The 14,670-nt window shown below is 40.6% G+C and overlaps 1 protein-coding gene across 1 annotated transcript in view; it reads left to right on the top strand.

Moving 5' to 3' along the window:
• The window catches only part of ALDH1A1 (aldehyde dehydrogenase 1 family member A1), a 240,161-nt gene extending 229,031 nt beyond the window's left edge, over positions 1-11,130 (top strand). Inside the window, exon 13 of the mRNA XM_078675766.1 lies at positions 10,913-11,130. Coding sequence (XP_078531892.1) covers positions 10,913-10,985 — 73 coding nt within the window. The 3' untranslated portion in view covers positions 10,986-11,130. The remainder of the gene's footprint in view (positions 1-10,912) is intronic.
• The last annotated feature ends 3,540 nt before the right edge of the window (positions 11,131-14,670 follow it).

The following is a 14,670-nucleotide window of genomic DNA, read 5'->3' as shown; positions in this document are numbered from 1 at the left end:
ACTATTGCACTCACAGAGATCTAAATGGCCTTATGTGGCCCAACCTCTAGGGAAGCTTACCAGTGGGAACAAAACTTTCAACCAGAACCTGGACAAAAGCTGATGATGATAAATATTGTTCACCCAGGTCAATTATGGTTCCATAGAGCTTACTGTTGTAATCAAACAATGAGCACAGTTGGATGATTTACAATGCTCAATATCTTCTCTGGTGGCTGATAGATGAATTAGGAAATTATGTTTAAACCCACTGATAGTCATCTTTATTGATGTCCGCAGGATGTGAAAAAATTGTCTGGGATGTCCAAAGCTGAAAATGCAGACTTAATATAGCTTAGCCATGTTATAACTGTATGATTATCTGGGGAAATGCAGTCCTGGATAATCAATCTATTCATATGGGTTCACTTTCAAGCCAGATTGAGATCCAACCTAATAAAGGCCTGAGATTATTTAAGGTCTGCGATGTAACTGATACCCACTTCCTTATGCACGGCGAATGTAGGAGATCTAGGCAAAACACCCCGAAGCCGCCTTTGAAACTTATTTTCCTCCAACTGTATTAAGTAACAATCCCGATTCCCCCAAAGGTCACAGTCACAACTAATCGTGGAGACACACTTGGGTTTACGCATGTGAATCAGTGCTGTAACTGGTTTCCTGCCTACCCTGGAACTAAAGCCTATGTCCGCACAATCTACTAAGAGATAGCTTCTTTAACTGAAAGGAAGGACCCAATGAGGATTTGTCACCAAAAAGGATGCCCTATTAGTTTCAAAAAACACCTAGGCAATTACAGCTTTGTGACAAAAATGACTCCTTAATTCGTAAATGATTTTGAGGTGTTTACGTACAAATCCAGACCTTCCACAAAGTTCAAATAAGATGTTAAAAGACGGTGGAGACTTAGTGCTGCCCTTGACATAAGTACAGTATCCTACGCATATAGGAGAACTGGTAGTGCTTACGGTCCCACCCTGGGAGGGTCTTCTTGTACTTCCCTAAGTGTGGCCTCCAGCCCATTATTATAGATGGTAAACAGGAATAGGTCCAAAATACATCCCTGTCTCACAACTCTGGTGATAGGTAAGCTCTTTGTACAGGTGCCCTTGTTTGTAAATCTAGCAGATGCGGACATATCCCTATGAAGGTCCACCCTAAGGGATACCAATGCTGACTCAACCCCCAAGGACAATAATATGAACCACAGCTTTGATTGGTTCGCCGATCAAACCCAGAGAGAGGGTCCCCTTTTTGGCCACCGTGTATTTTTGGATCAAAAGATGCAAATGCAGGCATTGGCCCAAACCCGTACTGGCAGTTATAGATGATTTCCTTTTCATAGGCCTATTCCATCAACCTTTTTAAAACAACCTGACCCAAAACCTTCACTATGGTGTCAATAAGTGAGATTGGCCTATAACATTTTGGGTCCCCCCCGGTCACCTTTCTTAAATACTGAAACTATGATGGATTGGGACAAAGAGGACAGAGAACCAGAAACAACCACAATGTTCACAGTATTTGTCAGCAAGGGTGCCCATATGGCTGTGTCTCCTTTAAAAAGATCATCTAGAACTTCACCTGGGCCAGGGACATTATGGCAAGACAAACGACTGATGACGTCAGAAACTTCTGGGATGGTAAACGAAAGGCAGAGAAGATTAGCCCCTTGTAAGCAAAGGGTATTTGTTAACAGACCCTTGCTATCATCTATTCAAACTAGTGAACCTCTGAAATAACCAGAGTCATACTAGATAATGAATCCAAAGCCAGAAAGAAATGATTTAAAATATTCCAAAATATTCCAAAATGGTACTAAATTGTTAATGTCACTGGCCGACGCTAACTCATCCCAGATTTCATCCTTGAGGGACTGCTTTCTCTCTTTAAGGACCCTCTTGTATAGAAATTGTAAGCGTGTACCTCCACCCTAATTCTTGGCTGTGATTTAAGTGCTGCCCTTAATGCTCCTAAGGTTTTGGAACAATCTTGATTAAACCACAGAGTCCAAAGCATTAGCCCACTTACCTATATACATAAATATCACATTTTTGATTTACATGTTACACAATGTGCTTTTAAGACCTCTCAGTTTAGCATGTTCATAGTAAACAGGAATCTACTTTGAAGCATGGTCTGTTGTTGGTGGCCTGTTCCCACCTAAGCTAACTCCTTTCCCACCAGGCTGTGACCTGGGCCCAGAACTAGCTTACGTTAGATTACCAAGGCCAGGTAGAGTAGTATACACATTGTAATAGGATAGTCACTCTGAGTGACCTCAGAGCTCTAAAAAGTAGCAATGTGGTTTTGCCAATTCCAAATACCCAGCAGAATAGCTAGCCTTCTTGAGTACTTTTACTCTGAATGTGGGGGCGGGGAGGTATCAGTAAAACTGGAATAGTGTCTAGTGTAGAAACCTATCAGGGATATAATTTGGCTCTCCACCAATCATTGCTTGAGTATTGCTATCTCTTGGAGCTAGAAATCGTCCCTTTCCCTTTGGGAGCTTAGGGTGTAACCAGGAGGAAGAACTTGAATACCCAATTTGCCTTCCGGAGTACTGGAGTGTGAGGATTCAAGGTTACTTGTAGAGAAGTGTGGCTCACTGGTTAGAGCGGCAGACCCTGAAGCAGAGGTCGGCCCGGGACCAGGGTTCAATTCCCGTCACGGCAGGGTCTTGGGTCAATGTCTGCCGACTCGATAATTCTCGCCTAGGTGCCTAAACTAACCGTGGGTCCCACTCTGCAACTCTGGGCAATAGCTTGCTTAATCTCCACAACGGCCCCATCAGCGCCGGGGATGCCTGGCTTCACCTTGGGGATGCCCAGGAGGGACCATCTCACAAGGAAAGCCAGGACGGGTTCCCCAGCAGTATACAGTGCCAGGTCACTCCGAGATGGAGTAACAGTGCGCTTTACAAGTATACATTTACATTTACTTGAGAAAGGTGCTATTTCAATACTCAATGGAGTTCCATGTGCCTGTGCCTATAGACTTAAATTGACGCATTGCTGTTTTGTGTTCATTTTTATATTTTAACTTGAAACATTCATATCACGTATACGAATATGACAATTTTTTTGCTTTAATACATGCATTTTCTTAAATTTGCTAAATTGTTTTGAACTTTTATTATTTGGGTTTCTTAACTTTCCTGTAATTTGGAACTGCTTGGAAATGTTAGATGCTGCCCTTAAAGTAGACCTGACGCTTGAGCTGTAAGCTTATACATTTCTACTTTTACCTAAGAAGACACCAGTTTGCTAATTTGGTGGGGATTCTCCCCTATTCCTAATACAATTTCTCTCAATATTTCCACATAACAACAAATTTAGGTTTATTTTTAATCAATATCTCAAAAGCAGTTAGTTATCAGCACGTTGTATTACAAATCAAATTTCTGATGATAATAATAACTGTTGCCTCTAAATTTATAGTGAGATACTGCATTCCCTAGATACAGTATGATCCAAACTTGTTGCAGGGGAGTGTGACCTACATTGACCAGTTTTAAAAATTTTTACAATTCTTTGATGGAAAGCAGGTAATTCATTAAGAGTTGTGTAGTTGCTTTTTTGACACCTTGTAGCAGTGGTGGGAAGTAAGGGGACCCACTTAAACCGGGTTAAAGCAGCTATTTCTGGACCGGATCCCCAGGGAAACATGCTGAATTTGTCCTGGTGTCATTGATGGACAGCGAGACATAATTCAGCAGCACCTGCATGTTGTCAGCATTCTGTTCAGAGAAGCAACCTGTAGGCTGTGATGGAGGCTTTTTGATTTGTACTTTCCCACTGGCGCTAAAACAAAGGCCTGATTTAAGGATTTATCAGCCCTTCTTTTGTCCAACTATTCTCTTGGCTGTGAGCCAAAGGGAGCCTAAAACTGAGATGCCAAGAAAACAAAGGCACACAGCTTATCACTTCACAAGTATTTAAGAGAAACTATGACTTGGAGACAGCTTTTTGACTTTGTTCAACCCCTTATGTAAGAGATGTGCATGGCATGCAGTGTATGAATGCAAAATGTATCTGTGAGTCATTACACAAATAATGATTTAAAAGGCGCCAAGTTGTATGATTACTTATTTTATAGTGCTACTTATTCCACTGTAGGGTGTCAGAGAGCTTTACATCATACACAGAGATAATAAATCATACAAATGTGTAAATGAATATCCAAGAAAAGTAACGTAACACAATGAGAGTTATATGGTGTAAAATCACATATCGTCCATACTTATAAACATTATATATTAAGAGTGAATGGTCGGGAGAAATACAATATCAGGATATAGAGCTTAGCACAGTGATTGAGGTTGTCTGTACTAAAAGGACTGCATTACTTCCCAAATGAATACTTCTTTACAATCTTACAGCAGCAATGGATTGAGACGGAAACCAGTAGATATCTATACCCATGACTTACAGTCTGCTTGTAGCTCCTTAATGACTGTAAATGGATCATTGTGCTAGGTTAGAAGAATTGCAATTTTTGAACTGGAACTAAGAAACTGATCTGTGTCCAAAGCATTGGCCCACTTACCTATCTACATGAATATCACATTTTTGATTTACATGTTACACAATGCGCTTTGCAGCAAGCACATTAAACCTCTATGCTACATCTGTAAATCGATGAAAAAAAATGGCTCATACTAACACATCTCAAACATCTCCCAATATGGCAAGAAAGGGCATAGCAGGCCTCACTTGAACAAGCTAGGCCTCTGTCAAAAACGGAACCAAATACTTTTTCCTTGGCAGAGTACAAATACTACAAAACATGATAAGTTGCAGCATGAACTGCCCTGAAATACTATTGCACTCACAGAGATCTAAATGGCCTTATGTGGCCCAACCTCTAGGGAAGCTTACCAGTGGGAACAAAACTTTCAACCAGAACCTGGACAAAAGCTGATGATGATAAATATTGTTCACCCAGGTCAATTATGGTTCCATAGAGCTTACTGTTGTAATCAAACAATGAGCACAGTTGGATGATTTACAATGCTCAATATCTTCTCTGGTGGCTGATAGATGAATTACGAAATTATGTTTAAACCCACTGATAGTCATCTTTATTGATGTCCGCAGGATGTGAAAAAATTGTCTGGGATGTCCAAAGCTGAAAATGCAGACTTAATATAGCTTAGCCATGTTATAACTGTATGATTATCTGGGGAAATGCAGTCCTGGATAATCAATCTATTCATATGGGTTCACTTTCAAGCCAGATTGAGATCCAACCTAATAAAGGCCTGAGATTATTTAAGGTCTGCGATGTAACTGATACCCACTTCCTTATGCACAGCGAATGTAGGAGATCTAGGCAAAACACCCCGAAGCCGCCTTTGAAACTTATTTTCCTCCAACTGTATTAAGTAACAATCCCGATTCCCCCAAAGGTCACAGTCACAACTAATCGTGGAGACACACTTGGGTTTACGCATGTGAATCAGTGCTGTAACTGGTTTCCTGCCTACCCTGGAACTAAAGCCCATGTCCGCACAATCTACTAAGAGATAGCTTCTTTAACTGAGAGGAAGGACCCAATGAGGATTTGTCACCAAAAAGGATGCCCTATTAGTTTAAAAAAACACCTATGCAATTACAGCTTTGTGACAAAAATGACTCCTTAATTCGTAAATGATTTTGAGGTGTTTACGTACAAATCCAGACCCTCCACAAAGTTCAAATAAGATGTTAAAAGACGGTGGAGACTTAGTGCTGCCCTTGACATAAGTACAGTATCCTACGCATATAGGAGAACTGGTAGTGCTTACGGTCCCACCCTGGGAGGGTCTTCTTGTACTTCCCTAAGTGTGGCCTCCAGCCCATTATTATAGATGGTAAACAGGAATAGGTCCAAAATACATCCCTGTCTCACAACTCTGGTGATAGGTAAGCTCTTTGTACAGGTGCCCTTGTTTGTAAATCTAGCAGATGCGGACATATCCCTATGAAGGTCCACCCTAAGGGATACCAATGCTGACTCAACCCCCAGGGACAATAATATGAACCACAGCTTTGATTGGTTCGCCGATCAAACCCAGAGAGAGGGTCCCCTTTTTGGCCACCGTGTATTTTTGGATCAAAAGATGCAAATGCAGGTATTGGCCCAAACCCGTACTGGCAGTTATAGATGATTTCCTTTTCATAGGCCTATTCCATCAACCTTTTTAAAACAACCTGACCCAAAACCTTCACTATGGTGTCAATAAGTGAGATTGGCCTATAACATTTTGGGTCCCCCCCCGGTCACCTTTCTTAAATACTGAAACTATGATGGATTGGGACAAAGAGGACAGAGAACCAGAAACAACCACAATGTTCACAGTATTTGTCAGCAAGGGTGCCCATATGGCTGTGTCTCCTTTAAAAAGATCATCTAGAACTTCACCTGGGCCAGGGACATTATGGCAAGACAAACGACTGATGACGTCAGAAACTTCTGGGATGGTAAACGAAAGGCAGAGAAGATTAGCCCCTTGTAAGCAAAGGGTATTTGTTAACAGACCCTTGCTATCATCTATTCAAACTAGTGAACCTCTGAAACAACCAGAGTAATACTAGATAATGAATCCAAAGCCAGAAAGAAATGATTTAAAATATTCCAAAATATTCCAAAATGGTACTAAATTGTTAATGTCACTGGCCAACGCTAACTCATCCCAGATTTCATCCTTGAGGGACTGCTTTCTCTCTTTAAGGACCCTCTTGTATAGACATTTTAAGCGTGTACCTCCACCCTAATTCTTGGCTGTGATTTAAGTGCTGCCCTTAATGCTCCTAAGGTTTTGGAACAATCTTGATTAAACCACAGAGTCCAAAGCATTAGCCCACTTACCTATAAACATGAATATTACATTTTTGATTTACATGTTACACAATGTGCTTTTAAGACCTCTCAGTTTAGCATGTTCATAGTAAACAGGAATCTACTTTGAAGCATGGTCTGTTGTTGGTGGCCTGTTCCCACCTAAGCTAACTCCTTTCCCACCAGGCTGTGACCTGGGCCCAGAACTAGCTTACGTTAGATTACCAAGGCCAGGTAGAGTAGTATACACATTGTAATAGGATAGTCACTCTGAGTGACCTCAGAGCTCTAAAAAGTAGCAATGTGGTCTTGCCAATTCGAAATACCCAGCAGAATAGCGCCTTCTTGAGTACTTTTACTCTGAATGTGGGGGCGGGGAGGTATCAATAAAACTGGAATAGTGTCTAGTGTAGAAACCTATCAGGGATATAATTTGGCTCTCCACCAATCATTGCTTGAGTATTGCTATCTCTTGGAGCTAGAAATCGTCCCTTTCCCTTTGGGAGCTTAGGGTGTAACCAGGAGGAAGAACTTGAATACCCAATTTGCCTTCCGGAGTACTGGAGTGTGAGGATTCAAGGTTACTTGTGGAGAAGTGTGGCTCACTGGTTAGAGCTGCAGACCCTGCAGCAGAGGTCGGCCCGGGACCAGGGTTCAATTACCGTCACGGCAGGGTCTTGGGTAAATGTCCGCAGACTCGATAATTCTCGCCTAGGTGCCTAAACTAACCGTGGGTCCCACTCTGCAACTCTGGGCAATAGCTTGCTTAATCTCCACAACGGCCCCATCATAGCTGGGGATGCCTGACTTCACCTTGGGGGTGCCCAGGAGAGACCATCTCACAAGGAAAGCCAGGACGGTTCCCCAGCGGTATACAGCGCCAGGACACTCTGAGATGGAGTAACAGTGCGCTTTACAAGTATACATTTACATTTACTTGAGAAAGGTGCTATTTCAATACTCAATGGAGTTCCATGTGCCTGTGCCTATAGACTTAAATTGACGCATTGCTGTTTTGTGTTCATTTTTATATTTTAACTTTAATTATTCATATCACGTATACGAATATGACAATTTTTTTGCTTTAATACATGCATTTTCTTAAATTTGCTAAATTGTTTTGAACTTTTATTATTTGGGTTTCTTAACTTTCCTGTAATTTGGAACTGCTTGGAAATGTTAGATGCTGCCCTTAAAGTAGACCTGACGCTTGAGCTGTAAGCTTATAAATTTCTACTTTTACCTAAGAAGACACCAGTTTGCTAATTTGGTGGGGATTCTCCCCTATTCCTAATACAATTTCTCTTAATATTTCCACATAACAACAAATTTAGGTTTATTTTTAATCGATATCTCAAAAGCAGTTAGTTATTAGCACGTTGTATTACAAATCAAATTTCTGATGATAATAATAACTGTTGCCTCTAAATTTATAGTGAGATACTGCATTCCCTAGATACAGTATGATCCAAACTTGTTGCAGGGGAGTGTGACCTACATTGACCAGTTTTAAAAAAAATTACAATTCTTTGATGGAAAGCAGGTAATTCATTAAGAGTTGTGTAGTTGCTTTTTTGACACCTTGTAGCAGTGGTGGGAAGTAAGGGGACCCACTTAAACCGGGTTAAAGCAGCTATTTCTGGACCGGATCCCCAGGGAAACATGCTGAATTTGTCCTGGTGTCATTGATGGACAGCGAGACATAATTCAGCAGCACCTGCATGTTGTCAGCATTCTGTTCAGAGAAGCAACCTGTAGGCTGTGATGGAGGCTTTTTGATTTGTACTTTCCCACTGGCGCTAAAACAAAGGCCTGATTTAAGGATTCATCAGCCCTTCTTTTGTCCAACTATTCTCTTGGCTGTGAGCCAAAGGGAGCCTAAAACTGAGATGCCAAGAAAACAAAGGCACACAGCTTATCACTTCACAAGTATTTAAGAGAAACTATGACTTGGAGACAGCTTTTTGACTTTGTTCAACCCCTTATGTAAGAGATGTGCATGGCATGCAGTGTATGAATGCAAAATGTATCTGTGAGTCATTACACAAATAATGATTTAAAAGGCGCCAAGTTGTATGATTACTTATTTTATAGTGCTACTTATTCCACTGTAGGGTGTCAGAGAGCTTTACATCATACACAGAGATAATAAATCATACAAATGTGTAAATGAATATCCAAGAAAAGTAACGTAACACAATGAGAGTTATATGGTGTAAAATCACATATCGTCCATACTTATAAACATTATATATTAAGAGTGAATGGTCGGGAGAAATACAATATCAGGATATAGAGCTTAGCACAGTGATTGAGGTTGTCTGTACTAAAAGGACTGCATTACTTCCCAAATGAATACTTCTTTACAATCTTACAGCAGCAATGGATTGAGACGGAAACCAGTAGATATCTATACCCATGACTTACAGTCTGCTTGTAGCTCCTTAATGACTGTAAATGGATCATTGTGCTAGGTTAGAAGAATTGCAATTTTTGAACTGGAACTAAGAAACTGATCTGTGTCCAAAGCATTGGCCCACTTACCTATCTACATGAATATCACATTTTTGATTTACATGTTACACAATGCGCTTTGCAGCAAGCACATTAAACCTCTATGCTACTTTATGAATCAAAACTGTGAGTGGAAAAAACACTGAACTCTTCAAGAACTGTGTTAACCATTAGAGCTCTCTTACTATTTCAGTCTCCTCAAAATTGCTGGGCACACAACGATCGCAGCAGCAGGTGCCTTAAACCAGTAGGATATTTTAAAGTGCAGGCTAGCTGATCAATTAAGTAAGCTATAACAGATTTACTGTCACATACACTCTTATTGTCAATTTCTTTGCAGCAGAGTTAAAAAAAATATATAAGTTAATGGTCTGACTCTGCTTTTCAAGTTCCGTCCCTCGTGACTCCACCCCCTTTCTTTTGCCACACCATAACCCTCAATTTATGGGTTCCTGGAGTAAATGTTTTTTCAATTCCAGACTGCTGTGCAGGTATGCCCTGCACTCATATGCTTTTATAATAGTAAATACATTGAAATAACGTTTTAGGTCATTTTGTAACATTTCTCTCTGTGCCCGGTGTTCTACTTTCTCTTGGGCACAGTGACAAAACAGTGAGGACTTGCAATCTGTTCTTCATTTGCAATTTTGTTAGGTACTAAGTTTAAAGGTGCGAAGATTTGTTTACACAGAATTTTGATTTGTACCTTTTAAAACTATCACTTTCAATGTCTTTCCATTCTACTCAAGTGTTTTTTAATACATGGGGTTCTGTAATCCCTGTATAGGTGACTTGTTACACACCAAGACACAGATTATAAAGAAAAGATAATGCCTTATACCAGACCCAGCAGCTGAGGTGAAAGTCAGGTCGGGTCATGGAGCATAATTAAAGCAGCAGTTTAAACTAACAAGCAGACCTTTGCTTATCTTTCTTCTGCTCCGCTTTGATGGATTACAATGACAAGCAATGAGAATATGTTTATTATTTGCACTCCTTAGATCAACAAAAGCTAGAATCTTTCTGCATGTTACTACATTTTCCAAGCTACTGCAGCTTTTTTTTTTTTTAACTAACTTGTATTGAACAGTTTCTAATATCTGTTAGCTACAAATATCTAACAGATTTTAGATGTTTTTAATTTTGCACTTGAGGCTTTACTTTTATTCTTCATGTTTGCAAACATACTCACTTTTTCATAAGACTTTAATAGGAAGAAGTTGCACACCAAGGTTGTAAGTGTTTGTGGGAAAGGTGATGATGTGACCAATATTATATGGGATAAAGTACCCCCTGGCGTACATGATAAGGATATTGCAAGTCACCTCAGAGTTCCATAACCATATAAAAGAACTCGGCCTTCTGCCTTGTTCCTCTACATGGTTATGGAAGACTCAGTTGCAATATCCCTATCATGTATGGCAAAGGGGACTTTATCCCTATTATATTTCAGATTTGTGTAAATAATAAACCAGAGCCATTTTTCATCATATATCTTTTGTTAAATTAATTTGAGCACACCTTAATAAATGCAAATATTAACAGGTCTTTATGCTTTCTTCTATCTTCCTCGCAGGGGAGAATATGGCCTTCATGAGTATACAGAAGTGAAAACTGTCACAATCAAAGTACCAGTGAAGAATTCCTAAACGTACCGCACTTTCGAACCAAAGGGAACTCCTATGAACTCAGCAGATCTTTGAAGAATCCATTCATTTACAAACCTCAAGAGTTGTTAGACATTGGCATGAAGCCTTACATATGCTTATAATAAAGTAGAGTTTTGAAAACATATGCTTTTGTGTTTGCAGAGTAATTCTTGTTATCATATGGCCTACAAGAAAAACATAACTGATTTGAACATGGAAAACAGGCCATAGAACATTCAGTTTAATTATGCCGGATATTACGAGCATTTGCATTATACATGTGTGGTTTGTATATTTTGTAGATATTTCATAAAATTTGACTTTGCTCCTCACCCCTCTAGCTTCCTGTTAGTTGCTCCATAAATACTAATATGTGATACAGAGGAAAGTAATCTTTGCCAAATTTTACCATCAGGAACCAATTTCAACCCGCACCAGTCCCTTCCGCTGCGTCATATAAAATATGTTACCAATTTTCATAATCTTCATGTGGTCCTCACTCTCCGAAGAACCTTTAAGAGTAGAAAGGAATTGGCAAAGAATAGGAGGAATTCTAACCTTATAAGGACCTAAATAAAGAAAATAATCTCATACTCTATAACCAAAATGACATTAATAATGACAGAATCTGGTTACTCATCAACTTGCTTTTATCTAAATTTAAGTAATGTGAATGCTCATCATGTACAATACAGCTTGAATCATAGACAATCACACAAGAGAAATAACAATACAGTAATTCATAATAACATCTCCCAACAAGCCATGAGTGAGTGGAAAGGTAAAGGGACAAAAGAGCATTTGCAAATATGATCAATCAATTTCAGATCAGCATACTAACCTAGAAATAACTATAGCACGAAATGCTAAAAGTTAGGAAAGCTACCTTCTGGCCAGAAGAGTAGGCTGGGGCACCATCTCGACGGTATGAGGAGCACAGTTAAAGAGATAGGATCAGCAGAACATAAGCCAGCCAGTTAAGTAAGAAAACAGCAAGATGGCTCTCTCCTTTCACAAAGACAAATTCTCTCTTTTCAAGCCTGCCTTGCTTAGTCTAACTATAAATTCTAACACTAATAGGTATACCCTAATTCACTAAAGATCCAGCCCCCCATGTATCAAAACTCAAAAATCTATGAAACCAATTGGTCTAGGCTAGGGGGTATCTGATTGCTCCACTTCCAGTGAACCTGACTCTCAACAGTTCCTTTGTCTTTAGAAAAACATCGTCATCGTCCTTCAGCAGAGGAAACTTCGACAATCTCTTCCGCAGCTTTCACATGGCACTCAGTAGAATTGTTGCAAATTTTTTCATCACGATTGTCCACAAGAAAATGTTTTCCCGTCGGCAAGGAAATTCCATTAATAACATTAATTACTTCCTCCACACTCCATCAAGACCAATTTTTCACACATCTTTGTTGACAATCCACTGAATGAGAAGTTTGATCCAAGCAGATTTTATTTTGCAAAACTCTCCTCCATCAGATGCAAATCCCAAACACGCAATTCTCTACATAAACACATTTACAAAACAAGTATTGACAAACCTAGCCATTCTCGATTTTGACGAACATTGATGAAGTATGAATGAATGCTTGAAATGGTAGAAGTAGCGATTTTGTTTCCCACTGTTCTACCAAAGTGGTCTCATTTTGTCCAGCTCTAGCAAAGTCATCTTATTCTGTTACTGTAACCTCTTGCCCCTGATTCTAATCTTATGGCTTCTCAGATAGTGCCAACCATATTTTTGTCTGCTTTTGCTCCTTCAGGTCTGATTAATTTGCCTCCTCTTTCCCTCTGATGTGACCTGACCATCAGGCAATCATCAAGTTTTTCATTTCACTGCTTTGCTTCTCTCCTTGCCTGCCTACCCGTGGACATATATGATGTCATTTGCTCTGTGACCTATGACACATTTGTATCATGGATGACTTACGTTTTTGATCACTTGGCATTGCGCACTGGACAGATTTTTGGGATTGGCAGCAAATATGCTCCTTAGCTTTCTTATTAAAGCAACAACGGTCCCATGCATACAAAATATGTGAGAAACAATAAATATAGACGGAATCGATTCTATATTAGGAGCGACATGTCCAGCCGGACAGAGGTCTTCAATTATTTACTCAATTGAAAATCAAATATACAGCAGAATACCTTCAACAATCAACAGTGTGGGGCACAAGCCTGTACCCAGACACAATCGGATCAATACAGAAGGTTTAACAAGAGACAAGACAGGGCTTAAAAGGCAAAAGCAGCGGTTTCTGTAATCATTCCAATGTACAGAAATATATAGCAAGCACCATTTACATATACAGAACATATAAATCAGGCTTTGTATAAGGTGCACAACAAGTCAACGGCGTTTCGGTCCCACTACTTGGGTATGGGGACCATCATCAGGACATTTAGTACATGCCTTAGTGTATTAAACCTCTAATGCCTAAAAGTTGGAAGAAAGAGGAGGGAAAAGCATATATACAATAAGTAATGAAAGTGAGAATAGAATACTTTGCAATTGTGAAGAAGTGATTTGGTGGTGTAGTGACAAGTGAACCTGGTTGAGTTGTGACAGTATGTGCAGGGCGGTAGGAAGTATCCAGTTGGAGATCAGGAGCCCGGGAGGGCTGATCAAGTGGCTACTTAGTTCAACAAGGCTGCAGTAAGGTAGTTATCTGATGAGTGCAACAATAATGACTCGACCGGTTAGAAAGTGATTGCGGGGTACCTGGAGGTAGCACAATGCTAGCAGTACTATAATTCCATTTCGTAATTGGCAAAGGATGAAAGCCACATGTGACGTTATCCGGCGCAGTGAGAGGTGAAGAGATGAGTCGGCGCGGTGAAACATGGACAATTGAAAATTGCAAGCATGCATTTCAAGGTCGGCATATTTAAAACCACAAGTATTTCATAGTCAGCGTATTTATAAAAAACGGCAAGCGATTTGGAGCAATATATTAGCCGGTTGGGGAGTGATAAGGATGCGGTGGAACCTAGAGTGGGGGCGGGCGGTGCAGATGGTTGGAGACCGTGACGGCGCAGTGAGGCTGAGATTTAGGTGGGGGAAGTGAGTATAGGGCTCACCGAGGAGGGATTGCCCCGGTATGCTCGGGCTGCCAGCTGTTGTCATGAAGCGCCTAGTTGAAGGCAGAGCTACCCTGTAATTAAGGGGTAGAGGTTAGGAGGTGACCGCATATTAAACAACGTGAATGTATCTCGATACCGGAGATCTCTTACCGGAATCAGGAGCGTTTCGGGATCGCCGCGTGACTAATAGTCTGGATGCGCGGTGCCAGGAAGTGCCTGTAAAGGAAGGCGGGCGGTATTTAGCGTTTAAGGTTATGGAGCTAAGGCAATAACCCACTGTCATACCAACAGGGTGCACGCTAACGCGCGAGTCTTACCGGATTCGTAGGCTGTACGTTCTGCTTCCTGGTTTCCATATGGACACGGTCGGAAGTGACTTAATAGAGGGCAAAATGATTCTGATTGGAGCTCGTGTAGTAGGGGGCACGGACATGGAGAAGGGACTTCAATTTCCGAGGTGGCCATATTGGAGTGGTGAGGACATTGAGGGAGCACCTGGTAGTCTATGGGGAAAGTGCAATTGTGCACACGGCGAATCACAGTGCAAGTGAGGGTGCACAGTGCAAGTTCACAGTGACAAAATTTGGAT

Source organism: Lissotriton helveticus, chromosome 2_1, assembly GCF_964261635.1.
Source record: "Lissotriton helveticus chromosome 2_1, aLisHel1.1, whole genome shotgun sequence".
NCBI classification, from domain to species: Eukaryota; Metazoa; Chordata; class Amphibia; order Caudata; family Salamandridae; genus Lissotriton; species Lissotriton helveticus.
The sequence above is the reverse complement of the archived record's forward strand: the minus strand, read 5'-3'. Positions and strand labels throughout refer to the sequence as shown.